At 38.7% G+C, this 26,378-nt stretch overlaps 1 protein-coding gene across 2 annotated transcripts; it reads left to right on the plus strand.

Annotated features, from left to right (window-relative positions):
* The first annotated feature begins 584 nt into the window (after positions 1–584).
* LOC111572708 (flotillin-2a) lies at positions 585–24,516 on the plus strand. Of its 2 annotated transcripts, none has more exons than XM_023276481.3 (11): positions 585–786; positions 4,040–4,121; positions 7,090–7,180; positions 11,734–11,857; positions 13,045–13,163; positions 13,301–13,414; positions 13,544–13,663; positions 14,076–14,290; positions 15,059–15,242; positions 16,177–16,326; positions 21,101–24,516. In XM_023276481.3, the coding sequence occupies exons 1-11, from the start codon at positions 738–740 to the stop codon at positions 21,149–21,151; spliced, it is 1,299 nt and encodes a 432-aa protein (XP_023132249.1). In that variant the 5' UTR covers positions 585–737; the 3' UTR covers positions 21,152–24,516. The 2 variants fall into 2 exon arrangements, with proteins under 2 accessions (XP_023132249.1, XP_023132247.1); XM_023276479.3 differs by lacking the exon at positions 7,090–7,180 and adding an exon at positions 7,701–7,791 and having other exon boundaries at positions 586–786.
* The last annotated feature ends 1,862 nt before the right edge of the window (positions 24,517–26,378 follow it).

Genomic DNA, 26,378 nt, shown 5'->3' on the forward strand with positions numbered 1-26,378 from the left:
TGATGCAAAAAAGTGAAAACTGGCACTCAAAGATTGACTAAAAGGCAGAAAATAAAATGTTTGATGTTAAAAAATTTCCAGAGGGACGAACCTCACACAACCTCCCTTGAATGTGCCCCCTAATGTTCAAATAAAATTTATGTCAATTCTAATAAAACCTCCAGCTGCATCAGTCCCTACTGTAATGCCTGTCACAGATGTGGGTTGGAGTGTGTTTGTAAATGATGCTGAACGACTAGAGATCATGTGATAAGGTCAGTCAAGCCAAAGGGAAAATTACAGAGACTCTTGTTTAGGTTACTTGCGTGGGAGGATATTTAAACAACCACGCCTATTTGATTATTATGGTATGGTAATCCTGTGCTGTGGACGAGGGGCAGTATGAGGGAGGGGTAGCTGGTCAGCACAGTCAAGTGACAGTAATGAAGGCTGTAAGTACAGCAATTAAACATTCAAAGTAAAACTAAAACGCTCGTTCAACACCTCCAACCCGGTCTGTGTTTCAGCGACACACTTTTATTTTGAAAATCATAAGCGGCAAGTGCTACGTCTCATGACCGTGACGCTGACGCACCGATCATTTCAACTCTCCATTTTGAAAAAAAGTGAAATCCTCGGTAGGGGCGTGAAGAAAATAGTCCAGACTTGGTGCAAGAGGGAAGAAAATTGAGTTTTTAAACTAAATTAGCATTGTATGCTTCGAGTGGGTGTGGATACACGCGTTTTCTGTCGGTAAAATGGGAAACTGCCACACCGTTGGACCAAACGAGGCCCTTGTGGTTTCAGGTAATGTAAACGCTGTTTGGACGTTGTGTCTTAGCTGCTCGACGAAGTACTAGTAGAACAAACTGGCAAATAATTTACTAAAAACACTCATCTACCATTTATTCTCCAAATAATTATTTACTGTAGGTGTTAAACAGAAGCTAACATTACGTGGAATATTACAACAAACCACCATTTGATGTAGTTGAGCAGTCGACAGACCCACCCTGAGAGCCGAGAGGAGGCGGATTCACATAGTTTATTTTCCCAAATATTGACAAATGTGTATGTATGTATATGGAAAGATATGTCGTTTTTGCAACACCTACACGACTCATAAGATCTGCTTCTTCTTATCAGCTTGTATGCGTTTCTTCGGAAAGATGTTAATTAAAATAAATCCACCTGTTTTCTCAGTTTGTCTTTCAGAAAGCTGTCAAATCATCGCTCTAATGATTTATCAAATGCTTTCTCTAGATTTGAACCGATTGCGATTAGCACTATTTTTGGTCCCTGTCTGATTATATTTTGGTTTATACGTATACTTTAAACTGATTTTACTTGGGTATTTTATTAAGATTAAAACAGCTGTTATATTACTATTATACTAGAAGACTATGTTGAGGATTTGGACGGAGAGCAGCTGGACTAAAAGGTTTATTTAACTGTATTTTTTACCCTGGACTGATGGTGCGGTATGGTGGCTCTGCTGCAGGAGTACTGCTACATTAATTCAATTAGAAGGGAAGGGCTCATAGACTGTCCTGGTCTGCTGTGAACACAGTGTTTGCCACTATCAGCTGATGTTTGTCATACCCTTTACACAGAACACACTCCAGATATTTTTTAATCTTCAGGGGCCTCCTGAAAGAAGTCTCAGAAAGTTAAACACAGATTTTTTATTTTATTCTATTTGAAATTCTTAGATTTAGCAAAACATATCTGTGATCATAAAGCTCAATCTAAACATATGCACTGTTGCTATGTTGTGAGTTGATATTATAACCAAAGCTTTTCTATTGGTGGGATATGGATCCTTATTTGACCCCAGGCCCTGCATTTAGAGACCATTTGCATTTTTTTCTTTGAAAATCTTTCAGTCTCTCAAAACTGGTTTGGCGGTGTTGTGCAGCACACTTCCGTAGCTGGATCTGTACGCACTGTTTCCTGTCTAATCCACTTGTGATGAGAAGAGAAAAAAAAAAGAGAAACGGCCTTTGGGATTTTCCATTGTTAACAATCTTTATGTCAGTCATCAGTTGTGTTGGGGAGTGTAGATTTAGAGAAGAAGTGACTGTGCGTGACCAGCACATCTTGAACTCCACACCAGGCAATTCACAGTGTGAAAATAAATTACTTTATATGTTTTTGGATGGTTAGGGTGCCATATCAGAAGTTTTTGGGCCTACTGTGAGCGGTAAACGTGAAGTAATGCCACCCTGTGTTATGAGACAAAGTACACATTACTCTATATCAAAAAACTAAAGTTTATCATAGGATTGTTTTTTTTAGCTTGTGTAAATTCTTGTTCATTCACAGGCAGTCCCTCCCCTCTTCTCCGTGAAGTAAATGCATTGAGGAATTTCAGTTATGCTGATGGTAAACTAGCAGGGCAAAAATGGTGTAGCCCTTCGCTCTACTGGCAGTGCCATGTGGCAGGAGACAGGTGGATTTTATAGTAAAAGCCTGTCCAGCCCAAATTTCTTTAATAAAACAACACTTCTAATATGCAGAATATTATGTGAACAGGTCCTTTTAAGTATTTTCTTCATTTGCATTCTGCTAAATTGGTCTCTAGTTCATCGTTTGAATGCAAGGAACACAAGTGAAAGTTAGGTGACTCACAAATATCAGCATGAATATACTGAAACACTACAGATTTAGATTTTGTCTTGATTGAATTGTTTAAGATAAGGAAATGTGATATTGTGGCTTCAACGCTTTCTACAAGACAGACATGCTTACTTGGTCAAGTTATGAAAACAAGTTAAAAGTATTGCTCAGTTTTGCAAGTACCCTATGTGTTGTTTTGTTTTCCACCCTGTAGTGCTCCTGTTTACTGTGGAATATTGTTCAATCAGACAGGAAACTGTGTTGTGTTTGTATTTTGTGAAGAGTTGGACATGTAAGGGGTTACCTTGTCAAAAAGTGACATTTCTGCTACTCAAGAGAGTCTTTGGTAATAGTCCTTGTTGATGGAGATGTTGGACACATGTTACTGAGTGTGTGTGACATCTGGGTCAATATGTCCTGATGCATGGTTGGTGTGGAGTATGTGTTAGTAAAGATAGTCCAGCTCCTCCCACTCGTCTGTCTGTCTGTCAGTTAGCATGTGACAGCTGGGAATGCAACACTAAACACTCGAGATTAAACTATCACACTGAGCCTAGTGAATGGGGATGGTGTATGTTGCCCAAGTTAACTTACTTTTAACTGGAAAGATTCCACATTTATTGCAGAACTCTTGTTTTTCGAAATTGGACATTTTCTGCTGTAGTGAATATTCCTACTGGAAAATTGAGAAGTATCTCTTGCAAGACATGTTTATTTCAGATCTTAATTCGCTCTATGAACAGTTTATGTTGTGTGAGTGGGATAGATGGATTGCAATTAACCACATGAACTTCCGCAGTCAGTTTAAGCACATTTCTACATTTAACAGTAAATTTGAACTGATGAAGGACATCAGAATCTGACAGGCTCAATGAGGCTAAAGCATTTATATTTAGAACACGAGTGTTACACATGCTTTATTTTGAAAACAAAAACTGTCTTAAGAGCCATAATATCAAATCATCAACGAGAGTGAAAATGGCCCCAGAAAACAGAGCAGAGATACAGCATTTACTACTGCTGCTGAGAACAAACACTGTGAGGGCTGTGGTTGGAAAATGGAGTGAAGCGGGGGTTTTGCACATGATCATCCTCCTTTGAAACCAGTTGCAAAACATGAAAACTGGGCCACTGGTGAATCTTTTTCGGAACATCTATGTTGTTTTATGTTTAAACTGAAATCTGCATCTACACATACACGTATGAGTTGCATGTTTGCATGTGCTCTATGAATTCAAGTGTTTCTAGTCATCATGTGTGGATGTGTTAACTGCTGATTGTGTTCCACCAAGAAAGTGGTTAGTTTAGACTGTTAGCCAGTAATACACAGGGTCTAAATCAGCCCAAATGGGTTGCCATATTGAGCTAGCCTGTTACATGTGCACTCTTTCTACAGTAACTATAGCCATGTGACATCTGTTACATCTGTCTTGCTCCAAAGGTGGCTGCTGTGGCTCAGATCAGAAGACATATGTCGTAGGAGGCTGGGCTTGGGCCTGGTGGCTCATCTCTGACATCCAGAGGTAAGACATATCTGCTCTGGCTTCAGCCCCAGAAAATGCTTGAATGTACTCTCAAACTCAGTCAGAAAGCTTTTAAGAACAGGGTATTTGCAGGGTCCAAATAAAAGGATTTCCACAGGTTTGAAATATCCGTTTTAAGTCCTCTGTTGACCATGTAGCATTGCAGTTACAAATTCTGTTGCCCTGCAGGGTCTTTTACTGCACAGTAAAGAGTTAGCTTAGTTTTAATATTAATATAATATTATGCTTTACCACACAAGACTTTGTTATCCATATCATTAATATGGACAACTTGTTGTTAAATTCGGTATTTTCTAATGCCACCAAAATTTTGTGAAACAAAATATTTCAAAATCTACCAACTAGTTTGTCATTAAATATGTTCAGCACATTGTTACTCATAAGTCCATGTTGTACACTTTGGGCTTTTCTTTGGCAGAAACATCAGGCACTCCTCAAATATTAGTGTGTCAACCCAACACACACAGAGAAGGTACTAAGTCTCATAATTTATTAAACAGATATAATTAAAGGATGGTGCTGCTGATACTCTGTTTTCTTTATTGTCGACAAATCCAAAGTCATCAGTGAATTGATCCTCCTAATAAGTGTAGTGTAGCTAAAATCTGGTATCTCTATATAACTTTCTGTCATAGAGCCTAATTGCTGTCCTGAAACTACAAAAATACATCAGTAAGCCACATCTGTGTATTGGGTTATATGTGCCTAATGAACATGGGAACTGTAATTTATTTTAGTTTTTTAAATCCAGTGTACACTCTTCTGGTGCCTTAAATACACCATTGTCCGGAAAATGTGCATTAATCCACAGTTGGAAAAGGTTTCTAACAAATATACTATTTTATTTTGTTTGAATGATATTTGCTAAAAACTACAATGCCCTGCTGTTGTAGAAAAATGTTAATCCTTTAAAAAAAATATATCTATACAGTCCTGTCTTTCTAATGACTTACAATTTCAAAAGACACAAAGGTCTACAGAGGCAGAAGATGGAAAGTAGTGGGAGATAGACCTGTTTATTTAGGAAGTTTGTTAGCAATAACAAAAATAATAATGGTAACCAGATCACACTTAAACATTCTTAGTAATAAAAAAATAAATCAACTTTCATTTAGAAAACTTCATCTTGAGTTAGTGGATGTTTTAGGTTTGGTCTGAGTAGGTACCTTGAAAAAGTAATTTTTTGATCATACAGATATTGATTCAAATTGTGTGTACACTGAAAAAGTTTAACTTTTTATTATTAAGACAAAAGGAATGGCTGATAGACATCAATATTCAAAACTAATGTCTAACAATTGTGTAAACATAGCAGCTCAGCACTGTTAGCTTCTTTTGAACCAGTTTCGTATTAACGCTGGAAAGATAAACAAACGGTATATAATGGCAAGGAGAGGGACAGGTGCAAACACAATATTTGTAAAACTACAGTTGACTGTGAACCTTGTAGTGCACTGAACATCTGTTGCAAACCACAGAAACACAATTATTGAATAGAAAACAAACGTGAAAATAACCAAGTCTTAAGTTTGTGTAGTTGAATCCAGTCCTGATTAATACCTACCACGTTTCAGTGACACTTTTTTTTTTAAATATCTGAATGATTACAATATGCAAATGGACAAAATAAGTTAAAGGAAATTATCTAAACTCTTTAAAAAATAAACAAACAAAAAAAGTCTAATTCTTGCCATTTAAAGGCCTCTGGGCCTCAAAAGCTGAGTTTTTTTTTTTTTTTTTAAAGAAACGTCTCGCTGCTACAAAACAACTGTGAAATGTAGCATATGGTAATCCTCTGAAGACACTGTCATTTTATTCCTTTTTTCTGGAGCTCTTGGTATTAAGTAATTTATTTGTTTGCCTGCTTCTTTATTTCTACTTTGCTAACTTGCTTTGCTTTGTCTGGTATTGATCTCACCCCATCTCACCCCTGGTGTGTCTCCTACATCTTACCCATTTCACATTAAGTGCTGCTCTTTGGCTTTAGTTGCTAGGAAACGTAAGTAGACCTGGATAACAAAATGTAAAGTTTAGGCATGTCAGGATTTATCTCCATTTAGAGACAAGCTGCCTCAGAATCCCTTCTCATCTATATTTATTCAGAATTTTGGCTATGAGCAGTTTGATCAACATTTCAGATGCTTCCTTGGACAATCAGAACAAGAGAGGTGCTCCTGCATCTCTCCAGAGTAGCGGTCATGTCTGCTAAAAGCCCTGTGTGCATAAGCCAGTTGCTGGATAGCATTATAAGAACGGTGGGAGGGAGTGTAGCTTCCCGCTTGTGATGCAGTAATCATGGTAATGTCCAGACCTGTGACTCATTGATCCAGTTGAAAAAGGAGGTGGGAGCTGTGTGTTGCTGCAGTCTGCCTCCCATGTCGTTGACTCTGAAGCTGACTCCAATAGGGAATCTAAGTCAGTGTTTATTATAAAAGACCAGCTCTGTCTGTTTTATCAGCTCAGAAACATGATCTCATATAAACAGCCCTGTACTGAAGCAGAGGATATGACTGTTTGCAAAGGACATTTCTGTGTAATCTCCACGCTTTTTACTCTTGGAGAGCCACCGGGATCAAGAATCCCGTCAACACTAACTATTTTATCTGTGGAAGTTGCTCTCTCTCTCTCTCTGTCTCTCTGTCTCCCTCTCTCTCTCTCTCTCTCTCTCTCTCTCTCTCTCTCTCTCTCTCTCTCTCTCTCTCTCTCTCTCTCTCTCTCTCTCTCTCTCTCTCTCTCTCTCTCTCTCTCTCTCTCTCTTTCTTTCTCTCTCTCTGTCCCTCCCTCTCTCTTTCTCTCTCAGCAGAATAGGAGGTTAGGTTGTGTCGTTTGCCCCCTCCCTCTTCCCTCTTCCCTCTTCCTCTTGACCTTGGTTACTGACATTCCTAACAGCTGTTGTCCAACTTACTGTTTTGCCTCTGCTATTCCCGCTGCCTGCCTGCCTGCGTAGAATGTCTCTGGAGGTTATGACCATCCTCTGTCGCTGTGAGAATATCGAAACCTCGGAGGGTGTTCCCCTGGATGTGACAGGGGTGGCTCAGGTAATGCATTTAAAAAGAAAAAAAAAGCAGTGGTGCTCGAAGCCAAAGGACAACAAAGGAAAAGGGTTCAACTAACAAGCTAACATTGTCTTTGTGTGTTCTCCTCTTCATGTCTTTTTTCTTCTGCAGTCGAAGGAAGACAATCAGCTGTCACTAACTACTGCTATGGCTTTGCCATAAAGCTGAGCTCTGAGTCACCTTTGGCAACGGGGTCACTAAATGAATGCTGTATAAATTTCTAAAAAAGAGGATTCCAAGGAGTCCAGTGCAGGGGACAAATTCAGATATTTTAATAAAGTTTCATTTTGAAATAAACAAGGCAAACGTGACTTTTCAGTCAGTCAGACATTTGAATTGTGGATAGCATCTCATTGTGCTCCGTTGTTTGTGATCTGGAGTCCTTGGGTGAATGGTTTCACTTTGTCTAGTTTTTCTTTTCTCGTGTTCTGTTCCTTCCCCTCATTTGCTTTCCCTGCGAACATGTCAATTTTTATTTTATATTTTTCCACATTCTTCACAGGATAACGCTTGAGATTATGACCCTGCAGCCCAAGTGTGAGGATGTAGAGACAGCGGAGGGTGTAGCTATTACTGTCACTGGGGTGGCTCAGGTAAATCACCACACTTTCCTGGGAATGCCAGTTCAGACTCCTCTAACCCTCCCTCCTCCCCCTTCTTTTCTCTGGCATCAGCCCATAATCACAGCAGAGGTGGTATTTCATGCAGAGGGCTCAAGCTCATATGTATAACTGTATTTTTTGTTAAGATGTTGGGATCGACATTCTCACAGATGTTGGGTCAAATTGCTGTTTGCATGATTTACCCTCATATCTGGGCAGAATGCACCTGGCTGAACGTATCTTACCAAGATGCAGTCAGACTGACAGTTGCAGTTGTGTTTACAAAAAGGAGCCTCCTTATTCATTACAGTGAGACCTCAAAATTGGCACAATTTAGTTGGTGCTCTGTGACAGATAATGCTTCAAATTAGACTTCCTGATTTGTGTTTTGTTGTGTCACTGATAGGTGCAGCAGCGTACCAACACCAATATTGGCCCTTGCATTGTGTTCACACAGTTTTATTGTCAGTCTGTCAATGATCTTGGTTGGAGCATGACAAGAAAAGGGGTCTGTCAAAAACCTGGTATGCATTTCACTGTCTGTCTCAGTGTATTATGTTTTTATTGTGTCTGTTAGTTGATCCTTTGATCCAGTTTTAGGGCTGTCACCTTATTTTTTTTAATCTGTTTAAACTAATGCAAAATGATTTGAGGGAAATATGTAATTGTTATTTTCTGATGATGAGATTTTGTGATTTAGTTTGCCAAACAGTTTTTGCTTCAATTTAATCTTTACAGTGATATAGATTTAAACATGTGATTGGAACATGAGATATTGTCAATAGTGTGACTGTTGCACAAGGAGGATTTATGAAATTATAAAATTGTTGACACAACAGCTGAAACCCTGAGTCTGACATGCTATATCATGTGTATCCTAAATTGCAGCCTTTGCAGTTTGCTAATTACATTGTTTAAAATCACAATTTAGATTTTTATTTTTAAATTGCTCAGCCCTCGTTCAAATGTTTGAAAACAAATATTTGAATTGTAATCACCTGTTCAAATTCGAAGTGTGCAGTTGCAGAGTGCTTCAGACAGTGGTTTATGTTGTGATACAGCAGGACACCAGAGAACAATCCAGTAATCATGACATCAAAGCATCTGAACAAGCAGGTTCCTCTTCATAGATGGCAAATCTGGCATGAATTTGGCTGCTAACTTTGTGAAGAGACTTCCATGCTTGACATTCCTCTGCTTTCTTTACCCATACTTCCTGTTTGTCTCCACTGTCTGTCTAAGAAAGCCAAAAATGATACTTGATGATAAAAAGAACATGATTTACAAAGGTGGCAGCCCTGTCTTGATCAATGCGAAAATTAACTTTGCTTTTTAGGTTAAAAACCTTGAGGTGCTAAAGAGAAAATCCACCATCAAGAACCGAATAGATAGATAGATAGATAGATAGATAGATAGATAGATAGATAGATATAGATACACACACACACACATATATATATATATATATATATATATATATATATATATATATATATATATATATATACATATATATATATACATATATATACATATATATATATACACACACATACACACACACATACATAAATATATATATGTATGTGTGTGTATACCATTTTTGTGGTGGATTTTCTCTTCAAGAATTTATTTCGTAATTTTACCACTGTTTTCTGCATTCCCATTTCAGATTATTCATTTCCTGTTTTTTGTCTGCATGTCAGTATTTCTTTTTGAGTTTGAGAGTTGGTGCCTCATTATCAGTTCTCTATTCTAGCCACAGTCATGCCGATGTTCCTTTCTGTGTTTTCCTACATGTATGCTGACAATGAGCCCACTGTTTGGAGCTGAACAACGCCTCACTCTCACACGGTTTACTTCACAGAAAGGCTCATCATGGCCACAGTTTGATTGGTCCAACCTAAGCCAAAGCCATTGTGGAGTGCGTGTCCCATGGCAACAGGAGTTGTGTGTCCTTCTAAATGAAAGAAAGATATATGTTTAGACTTGGAGGGAGGAACCAGCAGAATTAATTTAAAGGGAAAGATAGCAGAACTTTAATCGTGGATGTTCACTTCACTTTTCCAATCAGATATAAATCCATTTCCATCACATTTTGCCTCCAGACTTTCAATAGGACCGTATTTGTTTTCTTTGACAGCCTAATGGCCAGTTGGCAGTAAATACACATCAAGTAAAGGATCCAACAAATCCATCATGTTTAAAAAAATATTATTTGTGCTTTGAGTAATGTTGTGTCACTTTGTATCTTTAGGGAGTTGTGGTTTAAAGGAGTCAGGAGAAAAGGTGGTGTCACGAGGTGGATGGGAGGGTGGGGTAGAGATCAGGAGCTGAAGCCAAGAGATTACCATTAAACACAAGTCCTTACTCCAATCCAGACCATGGCACGACTCCCCCTGCTGTCTGTTTAAGCTAGCCTGTATGTGTTTGTGTGGCTGGCTTGTGACCTTTTCTGTTTTCAGACAAGTGTTTCCTTGGAATGACGACTATTTTTCCCAACTTTGTGTTATCCTCGTTCCTGGTATGAGTGCATGTTGCAAACCCAAACCATGTGCAGACCTCTCGCCTAAGGACCCAGCTCACTCTTATTGTTTCTTACAGCTCCAGTGGACTACAATATTGCATAAACCTTTCTTACTACATTTATAATTTCTTGACTGTCCAAGTGGGCCCTGTTACTATGAATGACTGCCATTGTGTGAATCTTGTACGCCTCAGGTCATTGCCACTGATGTTTGTTGTGGTTTTCTTTTAATATAAAGTGTCTTATTTTTTTCCCCTTATTTTCTTCAAGGTAAAATGATCCTGGTCATTGTTTTTGGCCTGATAACAATCATTTAGTGTAGAGAGAGATTGAATTTAATTTTGTGTAACCGTTACTTGAATGCAGAACTGAACAGGTAATATGTTCTTGTATCAATTTCTGTGCATCAGGAAACTTTAGAAGAGCATTTCTATTTACAAATACATATGTGCCATACATTGTTGTCATCATAAACCCAAAAGGAACAAATGTAAAGTTAATAAGTATATTTCTGCATCTACTGATGCTCACCAGAGTAAATGCTGATTAGTCACAGTGGTTTGACATTAGAAGACCACTGATTTCATGCAAGGATGACAGATTGACAATGTGATTATTTTACAGGCTTGATACTGTGGTGATTTATAAGGGGTAGTACAAATAAAGCGTAAAAAAATGTATTAGTCCTAAAATTCTTTTTCTGCAATGCAAACATAAGATGAATTAAAAATAAATTATAATTTTAATATTGGCATCATTGGGCAAAAATGCTGCCTATGTACTTTGGGTTTATGAGAAATACAAATTCAGCAGGCTTCCCAAATAAGTATAATGAAATAATCAGGCCATAAAGAGTTTGCACCATGTCATTAATGGCTCCCCATTTGATAAGGCAAGGGTGTATGCAAGATTGAGATAACAGTGATCAGCAATGAGCAGATTCCCCCTTTCCTGCACAGTGCATGCTGTGCAGCCAACTGCTGCTTTAATAATGTGTCAGTGATCCTTTTTCATGTATATCTAGGACCTTTAGCAGTTCATCACAGTGCTAGTTTTTGCTAGAGATGCATGACCATACGCTTGATCCCTTTGAAACAAAAATTTTTATGAAAACAAACCGGGGTTTATGCATCCATGTCAGTAATACATTGCAAACTTACACTGCAATGTTCTGTTTTCCATTTTAAATTTTACGCTTCTTTTGAACTTTGAAGTGTTTTCTACGCAAATGCTGAAAAATTGAACAGTAAAGAATGACATGTGGTAACTAGTCCAATAAAAATGTTTCTTTAATGCTACCACAAAATCTAATATGTGTTCATGTGTGTGCCTGTATTTGTATTTGTGCTTGTGTTGTGTTTGTGAATGTGTGTTCAGCTGATGATCTGTATCCATGTTGACACTAGGTGAAGGTGATGACAGAAAATGAACTGCTGGGTTATGCCTGCGAACAGTTCCTGGGGAAATCAGTTATGGAGATCAAGAGTGTCATCCTGCAGACTCTAGAGGGTCACCTACGTGCCATCCTTGGTGGGTAGCTTCTTAAAACTGTATTGTCACAGTTTGTTATTTTGTTGTTTTGGTGCTTTTTGTTGTTGATCAAGGATAACAAAAGTAGGATATACAGTATACAACAGATGTGAGTACACCCCTTTGCAGTGTCAAATACTTGTCATACTCCAGAGGTATTTTTTCTTATGCTGCTCTTTGCTGGAAGAGTCAATATTTTTTGTATATCCACAGGCATGTATGGTGCCATCTATAAATGTCATCTCCCGACACATTTTGCCACAACATCACTCTCCTACCTTTGTGCTTCACTCTCAGGACTATCCATTCCCTGTGGTAGCTCTGACCAGGTTCATGCCAAACAAGCTGGACCCCATCTGAGTTAAACAAATTTACCTTGGTCTCATCAGACCAATTAATATGCTCAGAATATATATCAGGACTATTTTCATGTTCTTTAGCAAAGTTACAGTTTTGTTAGGAACATCAAACAAGGACATCTTCTTGGAGGTCTTAACTGTCACAGTAACTCCATTGATTCCCATTGATAATCCTAAGTCTGAAGCTCTTATCTGTTTTTCTGAACTATATTATTCAAGAAGTACACTGTGGTATCATTTTAGGGAGACAACTACTGTAATGGCACTATGGCTTGTTCTATACCTTCAGATTACTGCTACCGCGTTTCCTCTTATTTTTAAGTTGATCACTGATGTTTGTATCCTTTTCTGTCATGTGAAGTCTTACAATTTTTTTAGTTCTTCTGGAAATTATTTTTCTTGAAAATGCATGATGCAGACAGATACAGCCTGAAGATCCAAAACTGAGAAAATTCTGGTGCTGAAAGATTGTTTTATAAACATGTTCATACAGATGAGTTGATTGGATTTAATAATTTTTCTCAATTAAGTTTCAATGTTTAAGTTTTTGTTTTTGATTGTTCATAAGATTGTTCATAATCCTCTACTGTTCAACTATGCAATGCAATTATTGAGAGGCGATACAATTTTGAATCAGTTATTGATATCCCACAAGGATGCACTCACTTCTGTTGTATACTGTATCAATGTGACTGTGTCAATGATAATTTCAGTATTTTGATCTCTTGGCCATCTTTGTCAATGTATTCAGTTTTAGATATTTTGTATAGATGTATGATAATATTAGTAGTGAATTAGAAGGCACTAACCACTCTTTCCATCTTTCAGGTACCCTTACTGTTGAGCAGATTTACCAAGACAGAGACAAATTTGCCACCCTGGTGCGTGAGGTGGCAGCACCCGATGTCGGTCGCATGGGCATCGAGATCCTCAGCTTCACCATTAAGGTATGAGAAAGAGAATATCTAGTTGGTTTTATTCTGCATTTGTTTTTGAATAGTTGTTTCCTGTTGGCAGTTCTAATTTGACAAATTTAATTGTTCACTATACTTGTACCTCAGTGTGTGCATTTTCCTCCTGACAGGATGTATATGATAAAGTAGAGTACCTGAGCTCATTGGGCAAAACTCAGACAGCTGCAGTACAGAGGGATGCAGACATCGGAGTAGCAGAGGCAGAGAGAGATGCTGGCATCAGGGTAAGAAGGGCACAAACAAGAGCAGTGAAAAGCATCCATTGTCTAATTGCTAATAGCAACATCACATTAGCAAACCAACAAACTACTCCCAGTCCATCTCACTGTCATTATGTTTTGTATCTCTTACAGGAAGCTGAGTGTAAGAAAGAAATGATGGATGTCAAGTTTGTTGCAGACACAAAAATGGCCGACTCCAAACGAGAGCTGGAAATGCAGAAAGCGTCCTTTAACCAGGAAGTGAACACGAAGGTATTCAGTTTATTAAATTGCACTAAGTATATTGTCAACAAGCATCAAAGTTGTGCACTACCAGTCAAAAGTTTGGACACACCTTCTCATTTAATGGTTTTTCCTTATTTTCATGACTATTTACATTGTAGATTTTCACTGAACTCCTCAAGAGAATGCCAAGAGTGTGCAAAGCAGTAATCAAAGCAAAGGGTGGCTATTTTGAAGAAGCTGAAATGTAAAACATGTTTTGACTTATTTCACACTTTTTTGTTAACTACATAATTCCATATGTGTTCATTCATAGTCTTGATGCCTTCTGTGAGAATATACAATCTAAATAGTCATGGAAATAAAGAAAAAACATTAAATGAGAAGGTGTGTCCAAACTTTTGACTGGTAGTGTACATTAACAAATGTCCTGCGTCTTTAGAAAGCAGAGGCTCAGCTGGCGTATGAGCTGCAAGCTGCCAAAGAGCAGCAGAAGATCCGTCTGGAGGAAATTGAAATTGAAGTTGTACAGAGGAAGAAGCAGATCACAATTGAAGAGAAGGAGATCAACCGGACTGAAAAGGAGCTCATTGCCACTGTGAAGAGACCTGCTGAAGCTGAAGCCTACAAGATGCAGCAGCTGGCTGAAGGACAGAAGTGAGTGCATCCCGTACAGATCCTCTTACAAACCACAGAAAAACACTCATGACAGGGAAAAATGCTAATGAGATCATCACAGTTGTTTCCTTTGAATATATAATTTTCAGGAATCTGTGGTCACTGTTCCTAGAGCAGTACTACTGTTAACTTTATTTAAAATTGATACCGATTATTTAACTAAATTCTTGAAACAGGAGCAGCTATGCAGCGAAAAACATTACTGAATGTACTGGATATAATGTGGTATGGCTTCTGCCATAATCAAAAGTTTTTTGAAATCCTGTTGGGATTGAATATCACACCATCATTTAAATAAGTCCCATAAAACTTCAGCATCAAGAAAATGGCAGCCAGTTTGTCAGTTACCTACCCTCACTTGTCCTGGAAACCAATAAAATCTATTTAACATTTGAAGTCGAAAATCTATAAAAACACGGATTTTTGTCCCATGTGGACAGAAGAGTAACTGCACTACCGACATTGTAAACACATAATTCAAAATTTATAACTCTCTAAAAAAGCCTTTTTTTTCTAAATATACCTACATTTTTAGCTTTAATGGTTTCTAGCTGCTAGAGTGTTTACATCAGTGCACTGTGAACACAGCAGTAAAATGGGATTTTGCTCTATTATTAGTTGTTGATGTGTTTACTTTTCACCTGTAGTTTAGTTTCATCTTAATAAATAATACATTTGGATACTTTACAAATGTACATTTCACATATTGCACATCAATATGTGACTGACTCTGTAACTCTCTCCCAGGATAAAGAAAGTGCTGACAGCACAGGCAGAGGCTGAGAAGATCCGCTGTATCGGTGAGGCAGAAGCTTCTTCCATTGAAGCAGTGGGGAAGGCAGAGGCTGAAAAGATGAGGATGAAAGCTGAAGCTTACCAGCAGTACGGCGAGGCTGCCAAGACCGCTCTGGTCCTGGAGGCTCTGCCCAAGGTCTGTGGAATACATTTATTTACCGGCAGATTTAAAAGAAGTCAGCAACATTGGTGGCATTTGGTTTAATAGTTGTATATGTTTTTTCACCACACAAGTTTTTGGCACCAAGTCATTCTGTTACCCTTTTTCTACCAAGACAGTTTGAGAGCCAATTCCTTAGCATGAACCAGTTCTTCACATTTTAACAGCCAAAGAAGTGGCTCTTGGTAAGAAAAAATGGTTCCAAAGTGGTAAGAACCACTTTGCTGGTCAAGAATCAAGATTCACTAATGACAGGGTTGGGGGTGGGGTTATCATGACCAACAAGATCAACTTGTGGCTGTCATTTAAAAAAAAAAAACAGAGCTTGTGTAGCATCTAGTCTGCCTAGTCTAAAGAAGAAAAAGAAAATTCAGGTCTTTGTTATGGACATGATATGGAAGCAGCAGTGTGTGGAGAGTTGATAAAGCTATTTTTCATTTCAGGGTGCAAGTGTCTTCTCCAAACAGCTTTTCCATGTATATGCTAACTGTTGGCATTTTTAAACCGTAAAACTTAATTTTTTTAAGTTTGTAAAGGTTTTGTATTCTCAAACAAACAACAATCAACAAACTAGTCTCCACCAGCAGAGGAGATCGTTTTAAAAATTAGCCACAGAAGAACAGAGTGCAGCTGTCACGTTCTATGTAAACAAGAAGCCTGGCACCTGGCAGGTTTACATGGTGATCATTAAAAATGAACTAACACTCCTGTGTTACAGATGCTGCAGATACTAAGTTTCTCACATGTATCTTAACACGGTGTTTGCTAAAGCATTAGTGTCTCACTGATCAGAGCTGCAGAGACATGACTTTAGTAAAAATATGTTTGTGACATCACTGTCACTTCTTAGCTATTGATTTGTGGAGTGTGAGGAATAACAACAAACATATTGTCACTGTGTTTTTTTCAGATTGCTGGCAAAGTGGCTGCACCCCTAGCCAAGACCAATGAGATTGTCATCCTGAGTGGAGAAGGCAGCCGTGTGACTGGAGAGGTGAACCGTCTATTAGCAGAACTCCCCGTCTCTGTCAATGCCCTCACTGGGGTGGATCTGACTAAGGTGAGAATGACACTGTTCTCCTCAAGAGTTCATATATTTATTTCAATGGACTTCTCTTGTTGTGAGAGACTGAGCTTCAATGCACAAGAACTCACAGGTGAAAACAAAAGCAGGGTTTTTAATTTCACCTGAAAATGACTAAATCCATAAAAGAGGTCAAAAGAACATAACTAAGGCTATAAGCAACAAAATAACAGAGCAAACCAACTACATTGATCAAACAAATTCATAACAGACCAGAAAAACACTGAACAAAATGGGCTATATACAGTTGCGTATGAAGTTGTTTTTTTTTTTTAAGTTAAAATTGTATAGTAGTTTGTTGTATTGCAAATTTATTCAGCCCCCCTGACATTTTTGACATTCTGGCAAAATGAGCAACATTACAACTGCAGCTGATTACTAAATCATATAAGAGGTGAACAGTTAGTTTATTGAAATACAGTCACAAAAAAAATTATTAGACTACCCTTGATTTCTACAATATCTTGTTCATTGTAATGTCTGGTACCACTATAGGTATATAACCTGAAGAATACAATGAACACAGCAAAAAATTGCAGCTGATTACATAATACTTTATGTCCTATTTGGCATGTACAGTACAATGCCATAGCTATTTATTTAAGAACTAAAATGATTTTGGTTATTATCAAGAAAACCATGGAAAATGGCTAGAGATCAGCTCTTAAATTTAACTGTTGTGGCTATTTTTGTTGTTGTCATTGTATTTGTCCAAACAAATGTACCTTTAGTTGTACCAGACATTAAAATGAACAAGAAATTGAAGAAAACAAGGGTAGTCTAATCATTTTTTCCATTACTGTATAATACCAAAGCAAAAATCAAGATGTAATTCATAATCCATCCAAAATGTCAACTTTTTTACAAAAAGCAGGTTGCAAAATTATTCAACCCCCTATAAACAATGCTAGGTAAATACAGATAATTGCAGTACAACTCAAATGCCATACACCTGTATGTATACATTTTGAGGTGAATTCAACGGTGACACATACTAAACATTGAGTAATACTCATGTCTATAAAATGGGTACGTTTGCGTCAGTACTCCCCATACGCCTCTTGCAAGCAACATGGTTAAGACCAGAGAGATGTCACTGTAGTTTAGAGAGTAGATAGCTGCTTTGCACAAGAAAGGAAATGGGTACAAGAAGATATCCAAGCTCTTGAATGTTCCCAGAGACACTGTTGGAAGCATCATTCGTAAGTTCAAAGCCACCGGTACTGTGGCTACACTACATGGTTGTGGTCAAAAAAAGGAGCTGTTGACAAGCACATCAAGATTCCTGCGGAGACAGATGGATAAGAACCCTCGGCTTACTGTCAAGGACCTGCAGGAGGATTTGGCTGAAAGAGGAACTGATGTTTCTGTGGACACAGTACGCCACACACTCCATGCTGAAGCCACACCACAAGAAAAATTGTCTCCAGTATGCTAAAACCAACTTATCAAACCCACTGAAGTTCTGGGAGGCTGTTCTATGGACTGATGAGACAAAACTAGAGCTCTTTGGTCCTATGGATCAGAGGTATGTCTGGTACAGGAAGGACGAGGCATACGAGGAGAAGAACACCCTGCCTACTGTGAAGCATGGTGGTGGAGCTGTGATGCTGTGGGGGTGTTTTTCTTCTAATGGAACTGGGAATCTCCAACATATTGAAGGCACCATGGATTCAGGCAAGTACCAGGATATTATGGCCAAGAATGTCACTCAGTCCATGAAAAAGTTGAAGCTTGGGCGTAATTGGATGTTCCAGCAAGACAATGACCCCAAACACACATCACAATCAACAAAGGTTTGGTTAGAAAAAAAAGCCTGGAAGGTTCTTGAGTGGCCATCACAAGCTCCAGACTTAAACCCAATCGAGAATCTGTGGTAGGATCTGAAGAACGCTGTTGCAGCACGTAGACCTAAGAACATTGCTGAGCTGGAGACCATTGCCCATGATGAATGGGCTGAAATTCCCAAGGAGCGCTGCCCGAAGCTTGTTAGAGACTAAACCTCCCGTCTACAGCAGGTCATTGCAGCAAAAGGGTGCAGCACAAAGGACTAAAGATACAGCCTCATGGGGGTTGAATAATTGTGCAACCTGCTTTTTGTAAAAAAGTTGAAATTTTGGATGGATTCTGAGTTAAATCTTGGTTTTTGTTTTGGTATTTTTTTTCAATAATCTAGCTGTTCACCTCATAAATGATTTATTCATCGCCTGCAGTTGTAATGTTGCTCATTTTGCCAGAATGTCAAAAATGTCAAGGAGGTTGAATAATTTTGCGTGCAACTGTATATACTGGCTGATCAGACCATCCTTCCATTATCTATACACTGCTTAATCCTCATTAGGGTTGCAGGGGGCTGGAGTCTGTCCCAGCTGACTCAGGGTGAAGGCAGGGGACACCCTGGACAGGTCACCAGTTTATCACAGAGCTACATATACAGACAAACAGTCACACTCACATTCACACCTATGGACAATTTAGAGTTACCAGTTAACTTCATCATGTTTTTGGACTGTTGGAGGAAGCTGGAGTACCTGGAGAAATCCCACGCATGCACAGGGAGAACATGCAAACTCCACGCAGAAAGATCTCAGCAAGGCGGGGACGTGAGTTGGGGATCTTCTAGCTGCAAGGCGAAAGTGCTAACCACCAAGCTACTGTGCAGCCCCTTAGCCGACCAGTTACATACAATAAGTTCTACACCTAAACTACAACATAAAACACAAAGCTATACTATTTTTCTGCTTAATCAAAAGAATATTAACAAACAAACCCAAAATATATTCAATTACCCAACACAAATTAAATGAATAACATAATATTTAAATCAAATAAACGTGGTCCCTCTTTGAAGTGGCAGCACTTGGTGTGGTCTCATTGGCAGCTCTGGCATAAAAGCCTGATGCTCCTCTGATGCCAGCTTTTCCCTGAAGCCAGCCAGACGACCACAGGCAGATACCCCAACGAAGAAAAGATTGGTAGAACTTAAAATAAACCATGCCGAATATACAAAAGTTAACTAAATGCTATAAACAGAACTTAAAGACTTCATCAAAGGCTATGACTGCTGGAAGATTTGGGTGTTTGGATTTTTTGAACAGATAGTGGGATACAAGCAACTTCATAATACTGTTGGTTATCCATATAATTACTAGAAATTAGATTTTCAGAGGAATGAAGCATTATTATCACAACTGACCACAGGGCACTTATCTGAGCACAAACTCCCGCCGACGCTCAGCAGCTCTCCATCTTGCCAAGCTGCGACCTCTCTGCTGTCAGTTGATTATTCTCTTCTTCAGGGACTTTCTAACATCATCGCACATGAATGTTATGCAGTTTAATAGCAGCCTGGAAGTCAAATGGACATTTAACCACCCACATATGAACAACGGATGATAGTTATTAGTGAAAACTGAACATCTTATTGTATAAATAGGCCAGTGTTTGATAACATGGTCACCAAGACAACTTTATAAGGTGGTTACATTTCAAGCTTTTAGTGTATTCAGCCGTCATTAAGTAGCAAAAAATGCCGGTGTTGTTGGTTTAAGAGTACGAAGGTGTAATGTAAGATTATTTTTTAGCATGTTTGGATAAGCTTAAAGGTTTAGAGGTGGTAATTGATCCTTGTAAAATGTGCGTTCTTGGTGCAGTTGCAACCCAAATGTAGTCATCCAGTTACTGAGTAATTCTTGATGACAGTTGGCTTTAGAGAAACAAAACACTTTGCAGAGATCTGATCTTAAAGGGATGCTCTGGGCTTTTTGATGTGGTGTTGTTTAGGCTACTTATCACTGACATTTTAGTACCAAATGTCTGTGTACACACTTTGAGAGATTCAGACAAAAGTCTTTTGTCAGCTGTTTTGGATTGGCTGGAAACTAAAGGGAACATTGTTTGAGGCTGTGGAATAACCTGCCTTAGGAAGTCAGGACACTGAGTGAACTGCTTCTTCTTAAAGCATGTTTTTATCTGAGAGGCTTTCCTGATTTTAATTTGTAGAAGCAGACAGGACTGTTGGCAGAGAAGCTAAACTATATGTACTACTTTGATCAGGACTAGCAGAAAAATGTATTTTAGCCATCTAAAATTTGGTCCACTTGGAAAAAAAAGTCAATATTCGTTTAAGTAGAATATTATCACCAATTTGCCTTGCTGTCAGGCAGCCAAAGCAAAGGTTTGTGTATGAATATGAAATTCTATGGGTGAAAAAATGTAGTGCCTTAGGAAAGGACTGTCTGGCTGCACATTAAAGCAGTGAGACTATTCTAAATGTAGTGCACACTTTAACAGATATTGGCCACCGTTTAGGTAACTACAACACATTCTGTTGCTCGCTGGTTCCACACCAGCACATTGCTTAGCTTATAGATCATTTAGTATATGCATCGATCTCATACAATGTTGACTCCCCTCTTGTGGAGTTAAACAATGAGAACAAATGCAGACAAAAAAAAAAAAAATAGATCATTTAGTATCTCATGCAACCCTTCTTCAAAGCAGTCAAACTATCCCTTTAAACCATTCATTCATTCCTTTACATCAGCATTCATGCTCAACAGCAGCCACCTGCATCCCTTATTCAAACTTGTTCTTCTAGTCTGAGATTTTATTTGTAGGTTAACAATTGCCAAGATGAAGGATGATAATATCTAGCTGTAGTTCCTGTGCATGTGTGTGTGTGTGTGTGTGTGTGTGTGTACTCTTTATTACACTCTGTTGAAACCATCTTGTCCTCTGATTCTCACAGATCCCTCTGCTCCAGAAGATGACCAACCCACAGTCCCAGACAGCCATATGATGAATCAGGCCTGAGACTCGTAACTCTGAATCTTTTGCTGTGTATCTGCCTCAAGCATGAAAACAGTTCAATCCCTTATGCAACTGCCTTTGACCAGAAACACTTGACACCAACCAAGAGCTTTTTTATATTTTTAAGAGGTTTTTAATTTTCTAAAAGAAAAAAATAAAACAGGGGCCTTACTCCAGAAGGACCAGACTCTATGTATCCTATGTTGTTTTTAGTTTTTGTTGTAGAAACATTTAACTTTATCATACTGCACTAGTTAGCCAGAATTATATGCTGCAATCTTAGTCAGTCCTACAGGTCATCCAAAGTAGAGCTGGGTGTTTCTGAGACAAAAGTCAGAGTTGTAGGTGAGGGAATGAATCGAGAAATATTAAGGACAAATCCCTACATAGCTGTCTAAATTTCTGCCTGGAATTTGGAGTGCGCTGCTTTCCTGTCAGGTGTTTTGGCACTTAATCACCTTTGGACGTGGAGCAGTGTGCCAGCTCCCGCCTCTTCATTACACCCTCATTTGTTTAATACTAAGAGCAGTGTTAATGAAGTAGATAGATTGCAACTTTTATGTTCACTTTGCTTTTAAAGTAAGATTTCTAACTGTTAGATTAACAAACCGCACTTATGGCTCACCTGATCTTTACTCACTGTGATTATAGAATTGACAGTATATCACAATATCAGTGACATTTGAATCACTTGCATGATAAACTTTACCTCGCAGTAGATTCTCACGTAGCCTGTCTTATTGTTCTGATGTGCAGTGCCTGTTCACCACTCAAGTGCCCAAACCTTAGGACAGTGGTTTGGCTTTAGGTTGGATTAATGTCCGAGTATATCACTGTTATAGATGGATGCTGTTTAAATATCGTTCTCCGTTCTCATAACATCTGCTCATACTAACAGTAGTGTTTGCGCTTCACTTTTGTCGCGTTTGGATACATAAACAGATATATAATTGCTAAACTATTGCATAACTGACGCAAAGCCATACTTAGAAGTGATTAGCCTTAAAAGAGACTTTGGATGCCTTCCAGACTTACTGAACATTTCTGTATTACCTCAAGTAGAACATGGAAGACATTCAGGGTCGGAGGTTTCATTTGATTTGTTACTCCCCTCTCTCCTTCCTCCACCTGGATGAACTATCAGCCCTACTCCTGTTCACATGTGGTAACATGTTTCCTAGACGTTGTTTGAAATACTGCAGATTGTGTACATATTTTTTTACTTTATTGGGCAACTCCACACTAAAGCCTGGCGGCTCTGACCACTGTGGGTGGAAGGTTGACCACACCCAGGCTGTGATGACAAAGCAGGATTTTAGAGTGGCACTCTGTCAGAAGTTGGAAAACAAGCAGGTGATCAGGCTGTAAACACTGCACATGGTGCTTGTGCTCAGGTGGCCTTCAGTTTGGTAAAAGTAACGTGAGATGGGCGTGAGCAGTCGGACATTTCTGTCTGAGTTTTTCTGCTGCAACATGTGAATCAAAGGAAGCTGTCAGAGGCACTCATTTCTGCATGCAGTCTGTTACAATGTCAGTTTGAATATGTTCCAAAATTCACGTGTAGTGGAAACGGCTTTAATAGAGTTAAATTTCACACAAACATAATCACCACCTGTTATGTTCGCCCTTTTTATGCGTCATGAAATGGCAGTTATGCATAAATGACTAAGTTTAGAGCATCTTCAAACTTTAACCAAATATTTGTTTTGTTTTCTGTCAGAACAGTCATTTGTCATTATAAACAGGTTGTGTTCAGTCATAGTTCAGTGCGAGTTCGTGACTTGTGGTGTGCACTTGCAGGTTTCAACCTCTAGATGGCAGAACCTTAGCAGGATTTCAAGTTCTACAATCTGAATGAGCCTTTTGTTGCTACATGTTTTTATATCATCCAATGTGTTGTTTTGCTGCGTCACCCGCCTAGCTTACGGTGCACAGTTGGCCTGTCCAGTTTAGTTTTTTTTATTATTGATGTTACACTTCTGTTATTGTGAATAATCATTAACCACTTTTCACAATCTGTGACCATAAATGTTTTTGCTTTATTGTGCCTGTGATCATTATGAAGTTATTATCTAGTCACGCAGTTTTCTTTCTTTCCTGTCAAATAAACATGAGGCTTGTATGGTCTGTGCAGATTTCATCCTGTTTTTGTCCATAATGTGAATGTTAAAGTTCCATCCAACCTCTAATGTGTTTCTTGTGTTTGTACCTATCTTACCGTAAATACAAGAAAATGATTAGACTGTTGATATGCTCTTTCATTCAGAATGGCCAGTGATTTTTACAAGTTAGCATTTGCAACTAATAGCAGGAATTTCAAACCTGATCACCTTTTCAGACTTTACCCATCAGTGGGGTCTCTGGTGGGGCTTCTAATGAGTGAGTGAAGGATCAAATGGCACTAATTTCAGAAATTTAAACCTGGTTGATCCCTGGGAAAAATTCTCAAATTCTCTCAAAACCACACACCCAAATTATTTAAGGAGAAACGAGACGGCTGCAGAATTGTTTTCATTTTCTATTTACATTACCTAAGTTTAAATGTCAATGAGGTGTTACATGCAAGTTGCAAATCATATTATCAATTAACATCCACTGAAGATTATTAAGTAGAAAACTGCAAAGCTGAGTTCACAAAATGTGCAAACTGCTAAATTTACTGAACAAACTTGTTATACTTTGTAATACTCCTTTGATTTAGAGAAGTAGATTTGTGCACACAGTGCCTTTGTTACATAATGAGATCATTCTTGCTTCACTGTGCAGATTGTCGACTGTATTAATCACACGCGGAAGTACTGATGAGATGTTCTATTAGAAATGAGTTTATAGGAAAGAGAACGACTTTTAGATTGTGAACTTGATAAATATATCAGCTGTAAATGTTCCTCTTTCTACTCTTTCTGTTTTATGTACTTTATGACATTCTGTCCTACAAAATGTGTAAGGGAACACACATATATAAATGTAAATGTAGCATTATAGGATGCATTTTGCAGCTATACCTTCTGAATCTGATCTTAAAAATGAGATTTTATTCATTATTTTGGCCATTGTATTTGTGCCAAAGAATTAGCATCGTCTAATCAGATTAGTTCTTGTTACTCAAGTAGCATTTGAGAGGAGACTGACCAAACATCACAGACCTACGCCTTAACTCTTGTCTTCATCTGAAACATTGATTGTCTGTCAGAAATAATCTGTAATCTCTATTAAAAATGATATTGTGGATTTATCTTGTGGCTTCTCATGTAACACTGGCCTTTGGAGAGCTGATCCAGCATGGCATTTTGAGCATGTCTTCATGTTATTCTGTGTCGTGTGCCACCCTCTAATAAATGTTAAACCACTGTCGCCTTCGCTGTCTGTCTGTTAAATTGGGAAGGATCCGTGTGGTGTCTCTCACTGAGAGTTTGGAAAGACTCATTGCTTCACAATCCTCCACAAGCAACGTGTAGTTTCCACTTTAAAGTTTAAGTGGGAAAACATTGCAAGTAAAACAGGGACATGAATTCATTTGAAGTCCAAATTAAACACAACAATAAACATCTGAGGTGTGTCTGATTATTTGTCAGATTAATGATTACAGGAGGATCAGCGCCAGCAGCATTTCTATAATGCGTCTGTATCCTGTGGTTTAGTGTGCGGCTGTCCCTGTTGGCAGCTGGACAGAGCTGCAGACTCCCAGAACGTGACACCAGAGCTGGACAGCTTTGGGCCAGCTGAGAGCAGATGTGGCTCCTGGCTGGCGACTTCCACGAAGCTGGACACACTCATCATCAGAGGACAGATCACAGTGGTGGAAACATTCTGGGAATCTCACGCATTCGTCTAAACATCCAACACGATATTTTAGCTATTTCATAGAGATTTTTACTAGGTCTGGCTTCATTTGTTTTTAAGTCAGTTTCAGTTCATTGATTAAACTTCAGCTCTGAGTATCATGTGTTTCATATTTAGCAGTTTTTATCAAAAAAATAATCCCTACAAGCCATAAAAAGGCTAAAATTGTAACTGCAGCTTCCTCTAAAATGAGCAGATCTCCAACTACTCCTTCTCACTCACTGCAGCTCAGCACACCAGCTCACCTGTGACTCAAATACTGTAAAACTATTCTACAGTACATAGAGCCAAGTTGGAGTAACTCAGTCCAACATGTCCGGACCAGAAACTGATTTTGCAGAAGAATAATGATGGAGAGAGCTCTACTCTGCAAGTTGACGGGATTGGTTCCTTATGTTTGTTGTCGGTGAATCCCTGGAAGTCTGGATCTGAGTACACTGCAGTTTGGAAATGCTTAGTCATGAAGTGGGCTGCTTATTTTGCTCATAATGTGTCTTCTAGTAAATATCCATTCATCCATTATCTATGCAACACTTACTCCTCATTAGGGTAGTGGGGGGCTGGAGTCTATCCCAGCTGACTTAGGATGAAGGCAGGAGACACCCTGGACAGGTCACCAGTCTATCACAGGGCTACATATACAGACAAACAATCACACTCACACCTACAGACAATTTAGAGTTAGCAATTAACCTCAGCATGTTTTTGGAGTGTGGGAGGAAGCAGGAGAACCCAGAGAAATCCCATGCATGCACAGGGAGAACATGCAAACTCCATGCAGAAAAATCCCAGGAAGGCTGGGTGGCCTACCAGGAATTTTCTAGCTGTAAGGAGACAGTGCTAACCACCAACTGACTGTGCAGTATGGAAGCAAATCAGACTCATCAGATTCTGAATTTTAAAAGCTGCTGAATTTCTTACTTTGAATTTTTTTGCATCAGAATTTCATGTGAATTTTTTATGCCTGAATTTAGCTCATCAAAATTCTAAAAACCAGTTAAAAATTCAATGTCTTCAAAATTCGCCATCAAAAAAAATCAGTCTTCAAAATTTACCATCAAAAAAATTCGATGTGTTCAAAATTCACCATCAAAAAATTCAATGTTCAAAATTCGCCATCAAAAAATTCAGTGTTCAAAATTCGCCATCAAAAAATTCAACGTTAAAAAATTCGCTGTCAAAAAATTCGCTGTTCACGTCTGGGGGACTCAGGCGTAAACAATCGATCCTGGCCAAAATCGAACCAACGCCCAGCCAATCACGTGGCGCTCCTCCGGTCATGTGACGTAGACGGTTCACCTCAGAACACCGGGGTCAACCACGGCTATCAGCATGAACGACGGCGCTTCAGTGAGTGTATTAATCCTTTTTGT

This window comes from Amphiprion ocellaris, chromosome 14 (genome assembly GCF_022539595.1).
Source record: "Amphiprion ocellaris isolate individual 3 ecotype Okinawa chromosome 14, ASM2253959v1, whole genome shotgun sequence".
NCBI classification, from domain to species: Eukaryota; Metazoa; Chordata; class Actinopteri; family Pomacentridae; genus Amphiprion; species Amphiprion ocellaris.